The sequence below is a fragment of the Schistocerca piceifrons genome, chromosome 8 (genome assembly GCF_021461385.2).
Source record: "Schistocerca piceifrons isolate TAMUIC-IGC-003096 chromosome 8, iqSchPice1.1, whole genome shotgun sequence".
Lineage (NCBI taxonomy): Eukaryota > Metazoa > Arthropoda > Insecta > Orthoptera > Acrididae > Schistocerca > Schistocerca piceifrons.
In genome coordinates this window covers 479,975,799-479,998,991 of record NC_060145.1, presented here as the reverse complement: position 1 = coordinate 479,998,991, position 23,193 = coordinate 479,975,799, and the positions used below count along the sequence as shown (strand labels likewise).

General features: G+C 41.3%; 1 protein-coding gene across 1 annotated transcript in view; it reads right to left on the bottom strand.

Moving 5' to 3' along the window:
- The window catches only part of LOC124711305 (ribosomal protein 63, mitochondrial), a 33,743-nt gene extending 10,787 nt beyond the window's left edge, over positions 1-22,956 (bottom strand). The window contains exons 1-2 of the mRNA XM_047241321.1: positions 22,821-22,956; positions 8,081-8,192 (exon numbers count right to left, since the gene is read on the bottom strand). Of these exons, the coding sequence (XP_047097277.1) occupies positions 8,081-8,192; positions 22,821-22,879 (171 nt within the window). The 5' untranslated portion in view covers positions 22,880-22,956. The remainder of the gene's footprint in view (positions 1-8,080; positions 8,193-22,820) is intronic.
- Positions 22,957-23,193: the final 237 nt, after the last annotated feature.

Sequence of the window (23,193 nt, the reverse complement as noted above, 5' to 3'; positions counted from 1 at the left end):
TCCGCAGGTAGTAACCAGTGCTACAGCATGTCCTTGGTTCTCACCATCCACCTGGCATTTATTTGCATTAATTACTTCTGTCTCAGCATTTCTTTAAGTAACTACTTTTTTCTTCACCCTGTTTTAGTTTTCTACATTTTTCATTGTCTTACCTGTCTATTTTTTTTCCAAATCTCGTCCAATGCAGTCACCAGCAATCAGTCTTTCCTTCTCATCCCATGTGGTAAGAGTCCACTGACCCGCCATTCTGGGTGATTTTCCCGATCTACCCTTTTCCCTAGACCTCTCCAGTCCCTTTCCTTCACCCCTCTGCCCGAAAAAGGAGCCACTGGCTCCAAAAGCTTGCAGAGTTACAACCTTCTTTTATGTATGTGTTCTGCCGCCGTTTGGTAAGCAGATTTTTTATCTATCCAATCAAATAAAACTTGATACCATACTTCGTAATGATACTACCTTCTGATACAATCAAGTTGTAAGGTGTCCATAAAATTAAACCATGACAATGACTGGCAAACACTAACATCAACAATGGTCTAGCATCTCCTTGGAAAGTTTTGGCAAGTCAAGTTTGTCTGTTGTTGTTTTTAATTTTAGGCACGATTCCATGTTCATTTCAAAAGGCGATTTCTCAATTTACTTTTGATACAATTCAAGCTTGGATGATTTCAATGCTTTTTCCTTTCACTCGTACTCTGGCTTTTATCATTCGATCATTGATACCTTCCACCTCCTCCTGCAGACCCTCTCTGACCACTATTGCCACTCCATTTCTTCCCCCCTCATTCCCTATCCAGTACAGTTTACATCCTTTACTTAGTGGTTTTTCACCAACTCCTCTCCACCTAGTCTCAGCAAGTCCAAAGATGTCCAATTTCCTCCTTTCCATCATTTCTACAATTTCTTCTAACTTCCCAGTTAGAGTCCTTACGTTTAAGGTGCCAAGTCATAAACCATCTCGTAATCCTTTTCCATTGCTTGGTCAGTTTCCTTTAAATCCGTTCCGTGATCCGAGGCATGTTCCCTTTTTAAAAGCAGTTGATTTATCCACTACTGGCTTGCTAGGCCTATCGCAGCTTCACCAGAGCCCCGTTAGCCGTCACGTTTCAGGGTTCCCATAGGGCCTTCCCAGCTACCGTAGCGGTCCTGGGGCACACGAAGTCCCCGCTGTACATCGCCCCTATAGGCAGTCCCCTACTTTGTGCCGTTGCCCATCTCCCACGACTTGGACGAGGGGTTGGACTTATGGGAGAAAGCATCGAAATCATCCAAGCATATGCCCCGCAGGTGGGGTGTACAAAAAAGGAGAAGGAGGAATTTGAAGATGACATGCAAAAGCAGCTAAATGGAGGTAATCAGATTATAATAGGGGACCTCAATGCACATGTTGGCACAGACAGGAAAGGATTCGAGGAGATAATGGGACCAGAGGGCTGGGGGAACCGAAATAGAGAAGGAAAATTGTTGCTGGAATTCTGCGAGAGGAATGGGCTGGCGATCGCAAATTCCTGGTACAAGAAGAGAAGTAGCCACAAAATAACTTGATACAGTGGAGACCGGTCCCAAACTTCAGTAGTAGACTATGTACTAGTGGATAGGCAGATGATGAGCAGCCTCACAGATGTTAAGGTCATTCCATCTGAGGCCTTAGACAGTGAACATCGGCTGTTGGTAGCCACCCTGAGAGAGAAAAAAGATAGGAGGGCAACAGATATACAGGAGAAAAGGTTGAAGACATGGATGCCGAAAGAGGATGAACGGAGGACCCAGTACCAGACACTGATCAGGAAGAAGCTGCCAAAGGAAGATCAGAGAACAGTGGAAGAAGAATGGGGAGATTTTAAGAGGGCTCTAGTTGAGGCAGCTGAGACTGTGTGCAGAAGAACTAGCACAAAGAGGAGAAGTAAGGAAACCCCATGGTGGAACAACATATGTAAAGAGGCAGTACTTCGAAAGAACAAAGCCTTCAGAGAATGGTTCCAGACCCGAAAAGAGGAAGCTAGGGTAAAATATAAGGAAAACAAGAAAGCGGCACAGACCATAGTAAGGGCGGAGAAGAAGAAGTGGATGGAAAAATGGACAAGAATGTTAGAAGAGGACAGTGAAGGGAACAAAAAAGTACTTTACACCATGATAAGAAATAAGAGGAACGACAGAAGCGAGTGCCTGAGGATCATGGATAATAATGGAAGAGTTGTGGAGGAAATGCATGAGCTCAAAAAGATTTGGAAGGAGTACTTTGAAGATCTGTTGAATGCCGCCAAGCGGGTAACTAACAGCAATGGAGAGCCTAAGGCAGCAGACGATTATAATAGTGGGGAAATTGATGATCTAACTTGGAATGAAGTGGAAGAAGCCATAAAGAGGATGAAAGGGGGCAAGGCACCAGGTTGGGACGAAGTAACAGTGGATATGATACGAGCAGCAGGAGAAGTAGGAACCCAGTGGCTATACAGAGTGCTGAGGGTGGTGTGGAAGGAGAACAGAATTCCTGAGGATTGGAAGAAAGGAATTATAATCCCGATCTTCAAGAAAGGGGATAAAAGGAGATGTGAGAACTACAGAGGAATCACCCTGCTATGCCACTGTGGAAAAATCTATGAAAAGATCCTGGAGAAGAGAATAAGAAGCAGTATTGAAAGTAGACTGCAAGAGGAGCAGTACGGTTTCAGACCGGGAAGATCAACAACGGACCTCATATTTGCGGTAAGGCAACTGCAGGAAAGACACTATGAGTACGGGAAGGACTTAATCATGGTTCAAATGGCTCTGAGCACTATGGGACTTAACAGCTGTGGTCATCAGTCCCCTAGAACTTAGAACTACTTAAACCTAACTAACCTAAGGACATCACACACATCCATGCCCGAGGCAGGATTCGAACCTGCGACCATAGCAGTCGCGCGGTTCCGGACTGCGCGCCTAGAACCGCGAGACCGCCGCGGCCGGCACTTAATCATGGCCTTTTTAGATATTGAGAAGGCGTATGACAGTATCAGTAGGGACAAGCTCTGGGATGTGCTGAACGCAAAAGGGATAGATGAAGAGATAACACGAAAAGTCAGAAAAATGTATGAGGGAAGTGAGAGTTGTGTGAAAGTGGGGAGGTAACGTACTGCATGGTTCAAGCTGGAAAATAGGCTGCGACAGGGAAGTGCACTTTCGCCTTTATTGTTTATTATTGTTATGGATGAAATCCTACAGCAAGTATCAGATGCAATTGGAGATCATAAAATGAAAGCAGTGCTTTTTGCCGATGACCTGATGTTATGGGGAAATTGCGAGAAGGAGGTGCAAGAGCAGTTAGATGCATGGGAGGCAACGGCAGCTCAATATGGAATGCATTTCTCTGCAAAGAAAAGTGAAATAATTGTCACAACAAGGAAGAAGAATAGGCCAAATGTGGATATAGTTTGTGGAGGGGAAAAACTACAAGTGGTAGAGAACTTCAAGTACCTGGGAAGCATGATTGAAAGTAAGGGGGGAAACGCAATGGAAATAAATGAAAGGTACAGAAAAGCAGGGCAGTTCTACAAATGCATTAGGTGGCTTATTTGGAGCAAGGTGGTGCCACAGAAATCCAAGGGAATTATATACCGAACCTACTTTGTCCCCATATTGGCATACGGAAGTGAGACATGGGTAATGCACAAAAGCGACAAAAGTAGAATACAGGCTAGTGAAATGAAGTTCCAGAGGAGCAGGTTGAGTGTAACAAGACTAGACAGATTGCGAAATGTGTATGTGAGGGAAAGACTAAAGGAGGAACCAGTACAGGACAGGATAGAAAAATCAAGACTGCAGTGGTATGGACACATGAAGAGAATGGATGAGGGAAGAATTCCAAAGAGGATGTTTGATCTGCAACTGGAGGGGAAGAGGCCCAGAGGAAGACCAAGAGATAGATGGGTGAAGGGAGTGAAGGAATGTGTGACGAGAAGAGGAGAGAACTGGACGAAGGTGGAAGAGGGGGAATGGTGGAAAGACAGAACACGATGGAGAGGCTTGTGTTCCCGACAGATCCAGCCAGTGGCTGGAAACTGTCCAAGATGATGATGATGACAATTCAAGCTTGAAAATGATTGTTCACAGGAAAATGTACACCTGAATACGGAAAGAACAACAAATTCTATATATTTCAGCTGACTGACACAGGAATACTATTTCAAGTTTTAAAAATCAACATATCTTCTTTTCCAGGTCTTTCAAAGCAAACTACTTGTGCTCTGAACTAATATTACATGTATTTTTAATTCAGTATGAAGCCATCCAAATTTTGAGCTTCAGAATTATTTGTCTTTTAAATCCAGCATTGGAATTTCAAAGTTGCCAATATCAATATTTACAGGGTAAAAACACAGTTCTGTTACAATACCATTAAGGTGTTTTTTTTACAAAAGGCTAACATCACTTTGTGGTTCCTGAAGCCTGTTGAGAAAAGCTTCCATCCTATTTAAAAGTGTTATTTTCAAATAGCAAATGTCAATGTCTAAATCATTTTCTTGGTGATGTTTCAACAGGCTTGTAAAGTGAATCAAAGTTTTTTCTTTCAAAATCTTGCGCTAAAAGAGAGAATTTGTTTTTGAATAAAATAAAATCTTCTACCACCAAAACAATTGTTTCCTTTACCCCTCAATTTACGATTAAGCTGGTTCTAATGAGACGTAATGTTTATCTCAAAATAAAGTGTTTTATCCACTAATCATCAGCTCAGGATAATGAACACTCTTTTCAAGAAGAAATGTTTTAATTTCTGTTCATAAGAAAGTGAAACTTTTCAAAATGTTTCCCCTTGATAACCAACATACATCATAATGCAGCAGAAGATCTGCACATTCACTCCCATTTAAACTAAAAATTCTTTAAACTGGCGATGATTAAGAGCTTCAGCTGTAATAGAGCTGATAATTCTAAACACCAGTTTCATAACTTTGCAAAATTCTTCTGGAAAGGTTTGCACACAAAGTGCTTCTGTAACATGTGTACAGTTCGAATGCTGAGGTGACTGGCTCACTAAAGCTGTGCTAGAATCGTGGTTATCTCCCCAGTGCATACAGGCCAACTGAAGCCTCATATCCCCTAAAAGTGCAAAACGGCAGCGAGTCGAGGGGAAAGTGCCGCTGCTGGAGGAACTTCAGAGGGGAGACAAAGCACATCAGACAGGCACAAGTGGAATTGCTGACTGCACGGATGCGAATTTTAACTACCGTTCTAGTCTCTTGCACATGAGTCAAATGGATCTTCAACCGCACTGTATATGGTATTTTGTGGTCAAGCCACATTCAAGGTGCCAAAGAGCTGCATGTGTCTTGTGAGCTGCTGTTTGCCTACCACTGGCATACACCCGATGCTGAATAAAAGCACTTGCATCAGATAAACGTCATTTGCTTACTCGAATATAAAAAATGGTTAGCCACTCACCACGAAAATCATGAAGTTTCTTTCTTACAATGAGTACCTAAGTTTTAATGTATTCATGCAAATGCAGTACAGAAAAAATACAATACTTCTAGTTTATGGGTACGTACTACTTTTTTACCTGACGAACATCTGCTATCCACCAATACATCACACACACTGATAAAAAAAGTAGTTGTGCAAGACTGTAGTTCAATGTTTTTCAGATACTGATGCAATCTTTCACTTTACTCTAGACCTTCAAAGTATTACAACCAGCAATTCTGTAATAAAATCCACATTTTTCTGCTACTGTCTTTCATATACTTTCCTTCCAATTGTGACAAGGGGAAAGGGGGGCGGGGCATATGGCCTGGTGCACAATAATTACACATTACTGATTTTTAGCATTGTAACATCAGAAAAACAACTTCTCCCTTTCTTCAAAGGTGACCTACATGACCAATTTGAATACAACAGGAAGAATAACCATACTACTTTTTTAATGTAGAGAACAATGATTACGTTGACTGCTTCTTGTGTCTTTCATGGTAACAATCAGGTACTTCATTCTGTGAGCAGTTTCCAATTCTAATAACACTGCCAAACATGCAAATTAATGATCAATAAGTGTAACATCGCACATGTTCAGTGAAGGTGCCTCAGCAGGAATGAGGCCATTATTGAAGGCCAGTCGCACAAACATCCGTAGTGAGGCATACAAAAGGCTGCCCCCCTCTGCCTTATTTTGTTGATACTCAACCGTCCCTAGAAGTGGACTCTGCAACACAGATATCCTGTGTGTGTTTACTGCACCAGACTCTGAACTTCTGGGTTCAATCATGTCACTCCTATAAAACTGCACTTATGGAATGCTTGTAACTGGCTATTGATGCTGGACTTTAATGCTTCCACTTTGGAAAGATCTCAGAGTAATTTCTATTGTGACTGTGATGAAAATTCCATCAAGAATTGTTTCTGCTTGATTTGTGGACTAATTTGTTATTTGCATGTTACAAAAGTTGTGTTAATAAACGCTGGAGGCCTTATTTGCCTCTCGGAAGAATGCAGCGTACTTGGTCATACATCAGTGGTTAAATGCAGTTATAGCCAATGGCCCTGTCTCGCTGGTAACACTGGTTCCCACTCGGCAGGAGGGGCCGCGGGAGCTCCCAGTCTTGGCCTTGACGCACGTTTTCAAAGAATAAAGTGTACTTATCCAGTATTCCACTTTTATTTTGAGGACATATTGGTAGACCTATATTCTGAGTTGCCAATGTAGATCACCTTTTCCTCACTGAACATTCATTTTGAGAACTGGTTTCCACTTGGCTTCATGAATAAGAATATTAGAACAGGATTGGCATTTTGTTGAAGTGTATTTGTTTCATAATACAGTCACAAGCCTATTAATGCACTGAGGATACCTAGGTGAGGCAGCTCATCAAAGTATACAGGGTGTTACAAAAAGATACAGCCAAACTTTCAGGAAACATTCCTCACACACAAATAAAGAAAAGATGTTATGTGGACATGTGTCCGGAAACGCTTAATTTCCATGTTAGAGCTCATTTTAGTTTCATCCACCTACGCTCAATGGAGCACGTTATCATGATTTCATACGGGATACTCTACCTGTGCTGCTAGAACATGTGCCTTTACAAGTACGACACAACATGTGGTTCATGCACGATGGAGCTCCTGCACATTTCAGTCGCAGTGTTCGTACGCTTCTTAACAACAGATTCGGTGACCGATGGATTGGTAGAGGCGGACCAATTCCATGGCCTCCACGCTCTCCTGACCTCAACCCTCTTGACTTTCATTTATGGACACTTTTGAAAGGACTTGTCTATGCAACCCTGGTACCATATGTAGAGACTCTTCGTGCTCGTATTGTGGGCGGCTATGATACAATACGCCATTCTCCAGGGCTGCATCAGCGCATCAGGGATTCCATGCGACGGAGGGTGGATGCCTGTATCCTCGCTAACGGAGGACATTTTGAACATTACCTGTAACAAAGTGTTTGAAGTCATGCTGGTACGTTCTGTTGCTGTGTGTTTCCATTCCATGATTAATGTGATTTGGAGAGAAGTAATAAAATGAGCTCTAACATGGAAAGTAAGCGTTTCCAGACACATGTCCACATAACATATTTTCTTTCTTTGTGTGTGAGGAATGTTTCCTGAAAGTTTGGCCATACCTTTTTGTAACACCCTGTATACCAATACAAAAAGGCATTTAAGGAGATAACAATGATTATCATCAATGAATTTATAGTTATTCAGGATTTCCTGGTGATATGTTGACATATTAAATAACTGGGTCTTTTGCCAGTTGTTAGCATCATCATTCTCACACAATATTTCTATTTTCTTAGGTGGTCCTAATCCACGCAAGGACAAATCTCAGGAAGTACTTGGAAAAAAAAAACCTGCGAGTCACACTGTCAAAAAACTGTGTGAGAACAATGTGAACAACTGGCAAAAGACCTGATAATTCAGTATGTCATCAATGAATTTCATTTAATAATAGTAAAAACATCATGAAAGAGACTGTTACAATTATACTTAAAGCAAATAGTAGGCGACTTCAATTTGTCTCAAAAGAGTGGCTGTTTTCATTGAGAAAGTATGTGCAGAGAGAGAAAAAAAATTACCACAGTTTAACTAAAATAGCTTACTAATGTGAGGTATGGATGCCGTAGGTAAAACATGTTCTGCTCTTCACGGCGGTAGTCACTAACAAGATCCTTCTTTGCTTTGTCATCTGGAATCCATACAAGTCGATATTTTCTGTAACAAAAGAAGTGATAATTTTCATGGAAAGTTTGTAATGCCTTCATTATGACAACAGATGTAGACTGTGTCATTTCCACTTTCATCAATACATTATGTTGCATAAATATGATGGTTAACAAGACCCTTCACATATGAAAAACTGATCAAAATGAAAGAAAAGAAAGAAAGTTATAAACTGCATTGAAATCAAGTGTGCTATGTTTGATGCATGTTGCACCACTGGGTGGTCATTCACCTTGATGGACAACTGGTTGGTACGCACACCAACATAAAAGGCTGTGCAGTGGCTGCAGCAGAGTTAGTATATGACATGGCTGCTTTCACAGGTGGCCCAGCCTATGATGGAGCAGGACTGGAATAGGAGGTGCTGGGTGGGTGGATTCGGCAGGTTGTGGAGTTGCATATGGATGGACTAGGATGTTGCATCAGATGGGCAGGTGATGTAATACCATTTTAAGAAAGGGGGGGGGGGGCATCTTGGGTAGGATGTCCCTAATTTCAGGAAAGGATGAGAGATAATTGAAGCCCTGGCAAAGGACGTTAAGTTGTTCCAGTCTAGGATGACATCGGATAATGAAGGGGAGCACCCTTTGTAGCTTTCTTGGCAGTGGTAGGATGATTCGGGGTGTGTGAGAATATGGCATGGGAGGCCATAGCGTCTCTGTGAAGGCCTTTGTGAAGCCTTCAGTGTACTGGGCAAGGGAGTTCTTGACACTGCAGATACATCATCCACTGGTTACCAATGCTGTACAGGAGGAATTTTTTGCTGTGGAAGGAAAGGCAGCTTTTGAAACGAAGGTACTGTTGGTGGCAAAGGAGTTGAATGTGGACAGAGGTGCAGATGGAGCCATGAGAGAGGTAAAAGTCAATGTACATGAAGATGGCACACTGGATAGAGAAGGACCAGGTGAAAGGGTTTGGGGAAAAGGAGATGAGGTTGTGATGGAATGTGGATAGATGTCTTGGGCTTGAGTCAAGATCATGAAGATATCATTGATGAACCTGAATCAGACTAGGGGTTCGGAGTATTGGGAGGACAGGAAAGTTTTCTAAAGATGGCCAAAACAGGTTGGCATATGAGGGTGCCATCCATGTGCCCATCGCTGTGCCACGGATTTGTTTGTAAACCTTCCCCTCAAAGGAAAAGTATTTGTGGGTCAGGATATACTTGGCATAAGGAATGAGGTAGTGGGTTTGGAGTTTGAGAGTAGTAGTGTTCAATAGCAGAAAGGCCTTGGCATGAGGGATTGCTGATGTTTAGGAAGGTGGCATCAACAGTGACGAGTAGGGGTTCAGGAGGTAATGGGGTGGCGGTGGTTGAAAGTTGGTGAAGGAAGTGGTTCGTATGTTTCATATGGGAGGCTGGGTTTTAGGTTGGGGGTGTAGGTCAACAAGAGCGGAAATTCTTTCAGTGGGAGCACAATAGCCATCTACAAAGGGGTGTCCAGGATTGTTGGGTTTGTAGATTTGGGGAACAGGTAGAAAGCATGTGTGCAGCGTGCTGCTGGGATGAGGTACGAGATGGACTCAGGTGAAAGGTTCCGGTAAGGGCCAATCGATTTCAGTAAGGATTGTAGATTACGTTGGACTTACAGGATGGAATCACTCTGTCAGAGCTTGTATGTGGCAGAGTCAGAAAGGTGGCAGACACATCCCACCATGTACTCGCTGGGATTCATTAAAATAGTAGTGGAGGCTTCACCTGCAGGAAAGACAATTAGGTCTGGATCTGTTTTCAGGTTGTGTATGGCTGTCTTTTCTTCTGCCAAAAGGTTAGTGTTCATAGCAAGGGCTCCAGGGGAAGGATGGTGAGGCCAAGTTTGAGGTAAGGAATTCTTGGAAACTGACTAGGGGATGGTTAGGTGAGAAGAGAGAGGGTTACAGATGGATGGTGGTATGAACTAGGAGAGGCAAGGTTCAGTGTTGGGATTATGTTGGCTTTGGTTGGGGGGGGGGGGGGTGGTTGGTTGCAAATTAGTGCTTCCTTCCGCTATAGAGACTGGGAGAAAGAGGACAGGTCTTTGACAAGACCAACATCGTTAAATTTTAGGGTAGGGCTGAAGTTTAAGCCTTTGATAGGCCTGAAACGTCTCTGGGACTGAGGTTTTTGATGGAGAGGTTAACAACAGTGTTTTGGATTTGCTTGGATTCTTGGTTTTGTGAAGTGTTGGGAGGGAGTTTTGGAGGATGCAGTACATTGAAGAGGTCAGTTAGATAGCGTCTGGGTGTTATGAGGGGATTCACTGCGAGCTATCCACATCTTCCCCTTCACCACCAGCGTCTCTGAACTGTCCTGTTGTCGATCTCAGGTAAACCACTGCCCATACACCCTCCACACAACAGTTTCCCCTTCCTACATCCTGCTACTCTCTCCCAATTCGTGCTCCCACATCGTCTTCAGCGTATGCTACTTCCCACTGGCTGCTTCAATGCTGTCAGTCCATATACCTGCCACCCCTCTCTTCCGCATTACTAGCCAGCAAACTGGCCATTCCCTCTGAGTCACTAGTGGGTCTCACCCGTCCCTCTCCCTGCCTCCATCTACTCACCCTATCCAACACTATTCCCAACAGAACCAGTCCACCTACTGCACAATAGCATTTCCACTGTCAGTCTAGCTGACACCATGTAGGAGCATAGAAGCTTTCAAAGGATAATCTGAGGGCGGCAAGTTTTCTTTCTTTTGTGCGTGCCTATCAACAACCCAACGCTTTGTTTTACGGTGAGTGGTTTCCTTATTGAAATAAACTTATATTTATTCTAAACAAAAATTTCAAATTAAAACTATCAGTACCTGCTTCACATGCATCCCTAATGGTCTTATTGCTGCCAGTCTATTCATGAAGATTTGTTACATTGTCAGGCAAGCAACAGTGGTAAATGCTAGTGACAAGAGGTCAATAGTGTCCTGCATTCATGGTGGATCATGGGAAGCTGCAGCCAAATGGCAGTTTACTAGCTTCAAAATATGGTTTGTGAATTGCACTGTTTAGTTTTGCTGCTGTTCCATCGCTAATTGCCTCATGGTGTGCAGGATATACGATTTTCAAGTATCAGTCTACACGAGCCAAAATGCTTGCATCCGAAGTTAAGATGGGACTGCAGACAGTCTTGAAGAAAAAGAGCATAGGTGTTTGGTCTGCTCACCCATGACCCGTGGCTGATGTTATTTAATGTATCCCGTGTTTTAATATCTTTGACCTTTTAATCATTCAAGTGTAGCAAGCTTGTACATACACGCCTCATCAAAACTAGGACCCAGAAACGTTACAATTTTTCAAATAAAGGTCAACCTCGTTTTGTGTACAAGTAGAGCAATGGAAAAAATTACAGCTGACGAACATGTCTACAAGGTAAATATAAAACCCGTGCTAACTGCCCATTCCAATCATATTATTGCCATAATACCGCAAGATGTGCTGACAGATGTGAAAATTACCGAAGAATCAGTTTAATAAGTCACGGATGCAAAATACTAATGCGAATTCTTTACAGATGAATGGAAAAAATGGTAGAAGCCAACCTCAGGGAAGATCAGTTTGGATTCCGTAGAAATACTGGAACACGTGAGGCGATACTGACCCTACGCCTTATCTTAGAAGCTAGATTAAGGAAAGGCAAACCTATGTTTCTAGCATTTGTAGCCTTAGAGAAAGCTTTTGACAATGTTGACTGGAATACTCTCTTTCAAATTCTGAAGGTGGCAAGGGTAAAATACAGGGAGCGAAAGGCTATTTACAATTTGTACAGAAGCCAGATGGCAGTTATAAGAGTCAAGGGGCATGAAAGGGAAGCAGGGGTTGGGAAGGGAGTGAGACAGGGTTGTAGCCTCTCCCCAAAGTTATTGAATCTGTATATTGAGCAAGCAGTGAAGGAAACAAAAGAAAAATTTGGAGTAGGTATTAAAATCCATGGAGAAGAAATAAAAATTTTGAGGTTCTCCGATGACATTGTAATTCTGTCAGAGACAGCAAAGGACCTGGAAGTGCAGCTGAACGGAATGGACAGTGTCTTGAAAGGAGGGTATAAGATGAACATCAACAAAAGCAAAACGAGGACAATGGAATGTAGTCGCATTAAGTCAGGTGATGCTGAGGGAATTAGATTAGGAAATGAGACACTTAAAGTAGTAAATGAGTTTTGTTATTTGGGGAGCAAAATAACTGACGATGGTGGAAGTAGAGAGGATATAAAATGTAGACTGGCAATGGCAAGGAAAGTGTTTCTGAAGAAGAGAAATTTGTTAACATCGAGTATAGATGTAAGTGTCAGGAACTCGTTTCTGGAAGTATTTGTATGGAGCAAGGCCATGTATGGAAGTGAAACATGGAAGATAACTAGTTTGGACAAGAAGCGAATAGAAGCTTTCGAAATGTGGTGCTACAGAAGAATGCTGAAGATTAGATGGGTAGATCACATAACTAATGAGGAGGTATTGAATAGAATTGGGGAGAAGAGAAATTTGCGGCACAAGTTGACTAGAAGAAGGGATCGCTTGGTAGGACATATTCTGAGGCATCAAGGGATCACCAATTTAGTATTGGAGAGAAACGTAGAGGGTAAAAATCGTAGGGGGAGACCAAGAGATGAATACACTAAACAGATTCAGAAGGATGTAGGCAGCAGTAGGTACTGGGAGATGAAGAAGCTTGCAGAGGATAGAGTAGCATGGAGAGCTGCATCAAACCAGTCTCAAGACTGAAGACGACGACGATGACGACAACAACAACAACATCTTCCAAAAGCTATGAACATTGAGACTGAACCATGGCTGATAGCATTAACTGCTGCAGTGACCAATTCATACATGAAATAGATCTGTATTGAGCTGTGATCTCTTGTTTGAATCTGAAGGTATCACAAATTTGATATTTAAAAAACTGCATGTCAAAGGACCATACAAAGTTGTATGAAGCTGTCCAAAGACACAGAAAAGTCATAGGCCTTAAAAAAACTTCTATGCAATATTATGCGCAAAGGAAAGATTGTTGTATTGCCATCTCCAGCAGGGTGAGGTAACCGAGCACTGAACCATAATGACCCATAGGTTCACACTGGAAACAGTTACATTATTTCTTGGATTCTAGTTGACCTAGTTCTGATTTTTGCTGATCATGTGTTCTAATGAGTTCTCTGTTCAGCTACTGAGCAAATTACGGTCATTCCCTAGTAGCAGAAGAGGGACCATAATCTCCAGTAAGCCAAATTTTATTAAAAATAATTAAGATGATTTAGTCTGCCTGTTTCTTATTATTGCGTACCACATCGTAGTGGATTAGTCCATTATGGGATGTAGTCTCCCTGGCCTAATAGAATGCAGAATCCAACTTTCTTAATGAAACTGAGCAACCACACTTGTTAAGAGTTTTTGGAATGGATGTACCAACTACCCCTCTCCATTACCTGCCAAAGGTAATGGAAAACTTGAACCTGTCTTTGAGTGGTGGTAATGTCAGTTTCTGGTTATATCTCCAGGTGCACTTTGGAGACACTCCTGCTTCAGTACCCAAAATTATTGGTGACCTAACATTTGATAGAAATACTCCCTATGCCTTCCCACATCTTTTAACAACTAATGAAATAAGTTATTACATCAAGAAACAATTGCTGAGACACTTGTCCGGCCCTCTTATTGTTCTTTGTGTCTGTACCACTGTAAAACTAAAGCCTACAAGTTTCTTAACAGATGTCTGCCATTACAACTGCCACAGAGAAGGATGTCTAATCTTAACTTGTTTCATGCTACCTCAGAAGTCAGTCTGAGGAGTTTGGGTTAGACACATCAGCCTGGTGTATCACTAATGTTACTCCTCACAAAATCCTGCTGTGGGCTGCACAGTATGCAATTTTCCCTACTGAATATCTACTTTGACAGCATTCTTTTGTAGACTGAACCAATCAGGGAAGTGGTCACATACAACAAGCAATCAACTACTTCTCTATGTTACGAGCTGAAATGCATAAAATAAGGTGTGTGTGTGTGTGTGAGGGGGTGCACAAAGTACTAAAGCTAGTGAAGTTTCCAAATTCATTTACGTGCCTGTCGACGACTCCAACACCTCTATTGTTTGATGAGTTGTTATTTTACTCTTAAATATTTAAATGCTACCAGAGATTTGTACACCATATTTACACAAACATGTGAAGATTTCTGTAATATCAGTAGCACATTAAGATTAATTATAGCAATACCGACCGTCGTATTTGGCCAATGACATTATCAAAATGGTGGATATAAATGACTCATTGAAATCCAATATGCATAAAATTAGCATCATAACAAAAATTATAGAAATTCTTATGACACCACTTTTGTTGATCCATCAACTTACATTCTGGTCTCACCTACCAAACTCCCCAGTGCGGGCATAGAGCGCAAGTTTGAAAATTATCCATCTAAAAATGCAAGCAATCTTAGTTGCTCGCAGAAGACTTGTTAACCCTCAGTTCAGAGAATCTTTTTCTCCATTAATCCTAAGTGACACAGAAATATCCTTTTCTTCTGCAAAGAACTTTGGGATAATTCTGGACCATCATTTAGACTGGACTGAACACCACACAGTCTGCGAGATGGTTTCAGCATCACTTCACTCACTACAGAAATATAAAAAAAGTATTTCCTTCCGGGCTTAAAAAGAGAAGCTAATAGACACTAATGCTCCCCAGAGTTGACTTGGTGATGCCATTTTCCAAGAACTTTCATACACAAAAGCCCACACAGGCTGGAACCAGCAATAAATGCTTGTGTATGATACATTTGTGATGTACACTTTTTCGACCTTATCACAGCAGCCTATGAACAGTTATCACGGACACATGTCAGTACACTTAAAACATATAGGCCTACTCCGTGTTTGATCTAAAATACTCATTCTTAACATTTAAGGAAAATTCTCTCCATACCATCACACAGCAATGTTTTCTAAATTATTTTCTGAATCAGGAACAATCTTCCTCAAAATATCAGAAAAATTAAATTTCTTCAAGTTCAAAGAACAGGTAATGGTCCACCTACCAAATAGCCACCTCTCCTACGTTCTGTGCACCTCATTCTCACCAGTCCCCCACCCCCAGAACTTTTTGTTACACCCTGTCAGCAGAGATATCTATTTATATTCTGTTCTTTCCCCACTTTCACTGTCATTTGAAATTGCACCTCTTCCTTTATCCATTCTGCTTCTGACAATACTAAATATTTTTTCAAATGTGCTAAGCTAATCTATATCATTCTAAATGCCTATTACTATTATTATTATTATTATTAGTGGCTTTTCAGGCTTTCCTGATGAATCTGTTGCAAATACACTTATCACGTTTGCCGCTGGATCACATTATGTGAATCACACAATATTTCATCGATGCAACTTCTCGACATCTTCAGGTGATGGTAGCAGCTACTGTCATTGCCGCAAGAGGTGACTGATGATAATCGCACTGTAGAGTCTAAATTTATCAGGCCAGGAGCATGCTGTAAGTGTGTGCGTGAAGACGCTCGCAGTTGGAGGAAAGTAGCACTGCTAGTGTCCCCAGTTGGAAGCCGCAGAAAATTCTTCCGCCCGTGGGCAATGACTGTGCTGCTGGACACTCCTGTGGTTAAAAGCTGAATTAAATCCCAGCAAAGTGTTGCATTGAATCATGTTCTTGTTTTCCTCTTGATGTAATGGCACCCAGTGGTGGACTCCAGGTAGTCTTCACTGAAAACATGCATGCCTGTTGAAAAGATTGTCTGCTGTACAGATACATATGGTCTCCTTAACAACAGTGTCCCAGAAAAATTATGCTGGGGATAAAATTTCCGTCTTATAGTAAAACAATACAAGATATTCCAAAGTGGAATGGGATCTTATACACACCACCTTTCCTAAGGAAAAATTTTGCTGATGGCCAAAAAAAACACACCTGATGTCATGCCTTTTAAGTTGTATAAATTTCCTGTCGTATGAGAGAGGACACGTTACACATGACGGGAAATGCGCATGGTGTCCATGAAATTACTATCAATGTATTTGAAGGTCTCTTCGAAACACTCAGCTGTATCCTGGGACTGGGTAGATAGCACCACCTGAACACTAGTTGAGTGGTCAAAACAACAAGCCAAGGTTCACCAAATGTCAAAGCATACTCGCCTTGAGGCCCAGTCACAAAAAAGGAGTGCACCACATCACTGCACTGTGTTTAGTATCACGGACAGAATCCTGGACAACGCAGAAGTTGCAGTGCTCGAGAAAGGTTTGAACTATGCACTAACATCATGGACAGGTCTAATCCGTGATATCATGGCTGGCATGGAACAAGCTACTTTGAAGCTTCCCATTGATATTGCAGAAGAGATTAAGAGAGAGACCTGCTAAATTTTAACAAGAGCTCCACCATGATAGTTTAACATCAGCTCAGCAAAAAATGAAGCATCTGCAACACAGAAGAGGGGACAAACCCCTTGTTATTTTACCTACTGAATAGGGGAATGCCACAGTTCTCCTCTCATGAGCTGAATACGACAGCAAGATGGAGGTGCTGCTCAACGATCCTGCTTATTGCAAGGTAAGAGAGGATCCTACTGGCAAGATCCAGAGAAAAATACTAGCCTTCACAAGAAGAGTTCTATTCCTTCTACAGTAATTAAGAGCCTGCGCCAACAGGTTGCAGTCCCCCAGGTCTATACGGCCTACCGAAGATACATAAGGGTGTGAGTCCTCTTCGCCCAACAGTGAGCAATATTGCAGCTCTTACCTATTTTCTGGTCAAATATCTTACTGTGGTATTGGGACTTCTCATAAGCAAGTGTGATCAGAGGACTTCATAGGATGCCTGAACACACCTAGTCTACACCATTGGATCTTTTGATTAGCTTTGATGATGCATCTTTATTTACAAAAATATCTCTGCAGGACTCGTTAGCGCTTATCAGGAGCCAGTTTGAGAAAGACATTGTGGCACTGTTTACACATGTGCTTACCTCAACTTACTTCTTATTCAATTACCAGTATTTTGAACAAGTGGACGGTGTTGCTGTGGGAAATCCTCTGTCCCTCATGGTGGCCAACTATTTTCTGGAATACTTTGAGGAAAGAGCAATGCAGTTGGCAAGTCTCACACCTTCCTGCTTCTGGCAGTACATAGACGATACATTTGTGGTGTGACCCTACGGAACAGAGACATTACCAGTGTTTCTCCAGCATCTGAACTATCTCCATCCGAATATTCACTTCACAATGGAAGTGGAAAAAGATGGCATTTTGCCATTCCTGGATGTAATGGTCAGATGAATAGCCGATGGTACACTGAGACATAGTGTATATTGCAAACAACTCACACAGATCTATATTTGCAGGCCAGAAGTTGTCAACATCACGCACAACACAGTAGTGTCTTACTCTCTTTGGTGCTTAGAGCACATGTGGTCTCAGATGCCGACAGTCTACATAGTGAGCTACAACACGTAAGAACTGTATTCCAACAGAATAGCTATTCAGATACAGATACACCATGCATTCCATTCTAAGCAAATTCAAAGCAGGAACATAAAAGAAGATGTGGAGGTACCCACTGCAACAGCATTCTTGCCTTATTTGGCAGCACATCTTCAGGAGTAGAAACAATCCTCAAAAAGTATGACACCAGGTGTGTTTTTCGGCCTCCAGCAAAACGGAGGAATTTTTGTACTCAGTGAAAGACAACCTTAGCCTTAGGATCGTGGCATGTATAAGACGGTCAACCAAAGCGTCCGATTTCAACCGTCGGCTTTGACCCGTGACGTAAGGCTGTTGTGGTGTGCAATGTCACGACAGTGCGGAGTTTAGTTTGTGGGAGTGGCGTGTTTGTAGGTGTCATTTTGATGTGATCAGTGGAGCTCTCTGGTGGTGTGTTTATGTGTTGTGTGTTAGGTGATGATTTTGGTTTAGTCTGCATGTGTGGCATGTTTATAGGTGGCGTATTGTTGCGGTCGGTGGTTCTCTCTGGTGGTGTGTTTATGGTTAGCGTGTTATGTGGCATACTGGGTTAATTTGCGTGGTAGCATTGCACATGTGTGGTATTGGTGGTGACTGTGCTTTCAGCGGAATATGTTTTTAGTGAGTTAACGATTTTGGTTTTGTTATGTTGATGTTATTGTAGTTTGTGTTTCTGTTTGTCGTGTGTGAATTTAGGTAAATCACTTTGTTTACGTCTTTGGTAGGTACGGATATGGCTAACAAGGTCAGTAGTTTTCGGTTGTCGGCAATGAAGGGGGAGTGCGTTGTCTCTAATAAAATTTTTTCAGCTATTTGGTCTGTTGGCTGAAGTCGTTCAGTGTGTTGTGAAGAAATGAGGCTCACTAAAGTTCCGGCGTCTCAGATCAGGAATGGCTTTAGTTTTTTTTTTTTTTTTTTTTTTTTTTTTAGGATTAAGTGTGGTGGTGGTGAAAGTTTTGAGACTTATAGTGTGATACCAGTAGTTGCTGTACTTTCATTATATTTTTGGAGGAATATGTGTTTGATGGTTTTTTGATCTATTTTTGTGTTTGTTGTCATGTATACGTAATGACGTCATAGTCGTGATATGGGAGTAGTTGTGAATGGTCATTTCCACCATATTGGTGACATCACTGGTCAAAGCAGACGGGTGGAATCGGACGTTTCTGTTAATCCGTATAAGATTCCGTGTTACTGTGGAAAATGTTATACTGGGTAGATCTGCCAAACTATACAAGAACGTTGCGTCGGACACCATTGTCATGCAAGCCTGGGCAACCTGATAAATCAGTGATAGTGGAGCATTGCCTGGACATGGGGCATCGGATGTTTTATGAAAAGACAGAACTTTTATCTTTAGTGTCATCTTTCTGGGACTGTGTTGTTATGGCCCTACATATCCATACAGCAGACAATCTTATCAACAGGAATGCAGATTTCCAATTACCCACTGCCTGGAGTCCAGCACTGGCTGCCATTAAATCAGAACAGGGAAAGTAAGAACTTCTGATTCACGATTCAACACAATGCACTGCCAAAATTTAATTCAGATTTTAACTACAGGAGTGCCCAGTAGCACAGTCATTGTCCACGTCACATCTTCCTGCGGTTCCCAGCTGGGAGCACTAGGAGTGACTGAATGCCGCTTTCCTCCAACTGCAAGTGTCTTCCTGAGCATGCATATTGCCTGCTCCTGTCCTCATGAATTTTGATGCCACTGTGCGATTATCATCAGTTGCATCTTGCAGCAGTGACAGCAACAACTACCACCACCTGAAGAAGTCTAGCAGTTGCATTGATGAAATACTGTGGGATTTACACAATATGATCCAGAGGCAAACCTGAGCAGTGTATTTATTATTATTATATATAAGAGATGGTCTTACGGGCCTCATCTGGGTCAGAATAAAAAAGTAAGCAATAAAAAAATCACTAGATAATCTAGACCTCTGGCTGTACTACTGTGTGACAGCATTCGACAATTTAATGTATACACAAAACATGTATTTCCAGTATTTTGTTATCTTATTTCCACACTATGACCTCACATACCATATCATTACATTCCCCTAAGTTCAGTCAATTAATACATTACATACATATCAACATCTCCTACAAGTAAAAGTGGTTTGACAAAGTAGCGAAATGATTGTAATATAACATCATATACACAAAAGCAAGACTTCATTAGACGGCAGAGATAACACTGCATAAGATTACAGGAAACATGCATTTTTGTAGCAACTACTTCAATGGTGCTTGTATTGCACACACATCGAGTGGTATATGCCACAGATGGCCACTTGTCTTAGCCCTGTACCCAGTGACGCCCTTTGGGGAATTTGTAACCTCTATGGATAGGATCACTGACTTCAAAATATCTCCTTTTTTCATAGGTGAGATGTCTGAACTAACACATTTCCTCCACACGTGTTCTGAATCCATACATGTTCCACTGTATTATACAGCAGAGTTTTCTCAATGAGGTTTTCGTCTTCCCTGTTCCCTTCAACATTCGTATAATAGGGTGGCAACTGATGGAATCTAATTGGTTGCTCGAGCAGAACTCAATATATTTAAGGAGTTGTCCCCCAAGGTCACTGGTGTCTTAAACAATTTTTCAGGTACGTCCTACTCTGTTTCTAACTAATTCATTCAGCATATGTAATAGGCTCACTAACAATTTATCTTTTGTTTTGTCAATTACCGCAATCTGAACTGATGAACACCCACACTATCCCCATCCTAACTGGGAAAGATATTGCAAACAAAGGGATTCAACAGTTTTGCATTATCTACGTTGTTGTTGTTGTTGTTGTCTTCAGTCCTGAGACTGGTTTGATGCAGCTCTCCCCATGCTATTCTATCCTGTGCAAGCTTCTTCATCTCCCAGTACCCACTGCAACCTACATCCTTCTGAATCTGTTTAGTGTATTCATCTCTTGGTCTCCCTCTATGATTTTTACCCTCTACGCTGCCCTCCAATACTAAACTGGTGATCCCTTGATGCCTCAGAACATGTCCTACCAACCAATCCCTTCTTCTAAAGCTGTGCCACAAACTTCCCTTCTCCCCAATCCTATTCATTACCTCCTCATTAGTTATGTGATCTACCCATCTAATCTTCAGCATTCTTCTGTAGCACCACATTTCGAAAGCTCTTATTCTCTTCTTGTCCAAACTATTTATCGTCCATGTTTCACTTCCATACAAATGCTTTCAGAAATGACTTCCTGACACTTAAACCTATACTCGATGTTAACAAATTTCTCTTCTTCAGAAACAATTTCCTTGCCATTGCCAGTCTAAATTTTATATTCTCTCTACTTCGACCATCGTCAGTTATTTTGCTCCCCAAATAGCAAAACTCCTTTACTACTTTAAGTGTCTCATTTCCTAATCTAATTCCCTCAGCATCACCCGATTTGACTACATTCCATTATCCTCGTTTTGCTTTTGTTGATGTTCATCTTACATCCTCCTTTCAAGACACTATCCATTCTGTTCAACTGCTCTTCCAAGTCCTTTGCTGTATCTGACAGAATTACAATGTCATCCGCGAACCTCATAGTTTTTATTTCTTCTCCATGGATTTTAATACCTACACCAAATTTTTCTTTTGTTTCCTTCACTGCTTGCTTAATATGGAGATTGAATAACATCTGGGAGCGGCTACAACCCTGTCTCACTCTCTTTCCAACCACTGCTTCCATTTCATGTCCCTCGACTCTTATAACTGCCATCTGGTTTCCGTACAAATTGTAAATAGCTTTTTGCTCCCTGTATTTTACCCCTGCCACCTTGAGAATTTGAAAGAGAGTATTCCAGTCAACATTGTCAAAAGCTTTTTCTAAGTCTATAAATGCTAGAAATGTAGGTTTGCCTTTCCTTAATCTAGCTTCTAAGATAAGTCATTGGGTCAGTATTGCCTCACGTGTTCCAACATTTCTACGGAACACAAACTGATCTTCCCCGAGGTCGGCTTCTAATAGTTTTTCCATTTGTCTGTAAAGAATTCGCGTTAGTATTTTGCAGCCGTGACTTATTAAACTGATAGTTCGGTAATATTTACATCTGTCTACACCTGCTTTCTTTGGGATTGGAATTATTATATTCTTCTTGAAGTTTGAGGGTATTTCGCCTGTCTCATACATCTTGCTCACCAGATGGTAGATTTTTGTCAGGACTGGCTCTCCCAAGGCTGTCAGTAGTTCTAATGGAATGTTGTCTACTCCTGGAGCTTTGTTTCGACTGAGGTCTTTCAGTGCTCTGTCAAACTCTTCACGCAGTATCATATCTCCCATTTCATCTTCATCTACATCCTCTTCCATTTCCATAATATTGTCCTCCAGTACATTGCCCTTGTATAGACCCTCTATATACTTCCTATCTACGTAACCACCTCAAATTAGATGGACTTCAGTCACCTTCGTTTTTTTTTTATTTTCTTCAACTGTGGGAAGATAAAAGTATTTCCTTTTATACACTGGCTATCAACCCAAGCACTCAATACACAACTCAGGAGCAGAGCATGCTGTTCTTTTGGCATAAGAAAACAATGTTGCATATTCTGTCTTTTGAAACACATTCACATCATATAGAAGTGTTCACACATTTCTGGCATTTGAAACATCTCAATAAGTGTTAAGTGGTATTAAAAAAAAAAAAAAAAAAAAAAAAAAAAAAAAAAAAAAAAAAAAAAAAAAATATGGTACCAGTTTCTACATAATCTGTAAATATGGTTTACTTCCATTGATGTTTGGATTTTGTCGAGGAGGGTGGTTTCTGTGCAACCTGCATGTATATGTCAACATTTGTACCTGCAATCCACCTTCCGCCGTGTGGGTACTACACACCTACCTTTTAAGAGATTTCACAAAGCTGCCAAAATCTCTGAAGCACTATGAATATATTTTCTGACAATATATGTGGCCTGTTACGAAATGTTGATATCTACGTAGGAGGGCTACTTCCCCCTGGATCATTGTCGAATATGCATTTTTATTGCCTACCGAATACTCATGCCACAGCGCCAATAGCATATGATACTCATAACCTACAATCACAATTCAAAAGTCACAGAACGTACTAAACAATACCAGCTCACAAACAATCGTAAATTAATTAGTGACAGGGGCACGCAATTGCATTACATGTTGCGATTAACACAAACCCTCTCCATATGTGTCCTCTTGGAAGTTTCTTCCGCAGAAGTTGCAAAGTTAGCCGCATCTTCTTTCAAATAGTATTTAACATAATCAACATGCTGCAGTACGCACAAACATTTGACACTCAACATTGTTTTGGTGGTATCGATAGATCTCGAATGAGATTTGCTTTGCGTCACGATAATTTGTTGCCCATTCAAAAATAATTACCTTGCATAGAATTCCTCTTTCTCATATTAAGACAGAAATTCATCGGTATAACTTTATAGCAACAAATAATTTTGTTATGAGGCTGGCTGTAGAATCGTGAGAATGAGGAAGGAGAAAAAAGAGAGATGACGCCGATTCCGAATTTTTATTCACATTTCGCTTATCGAA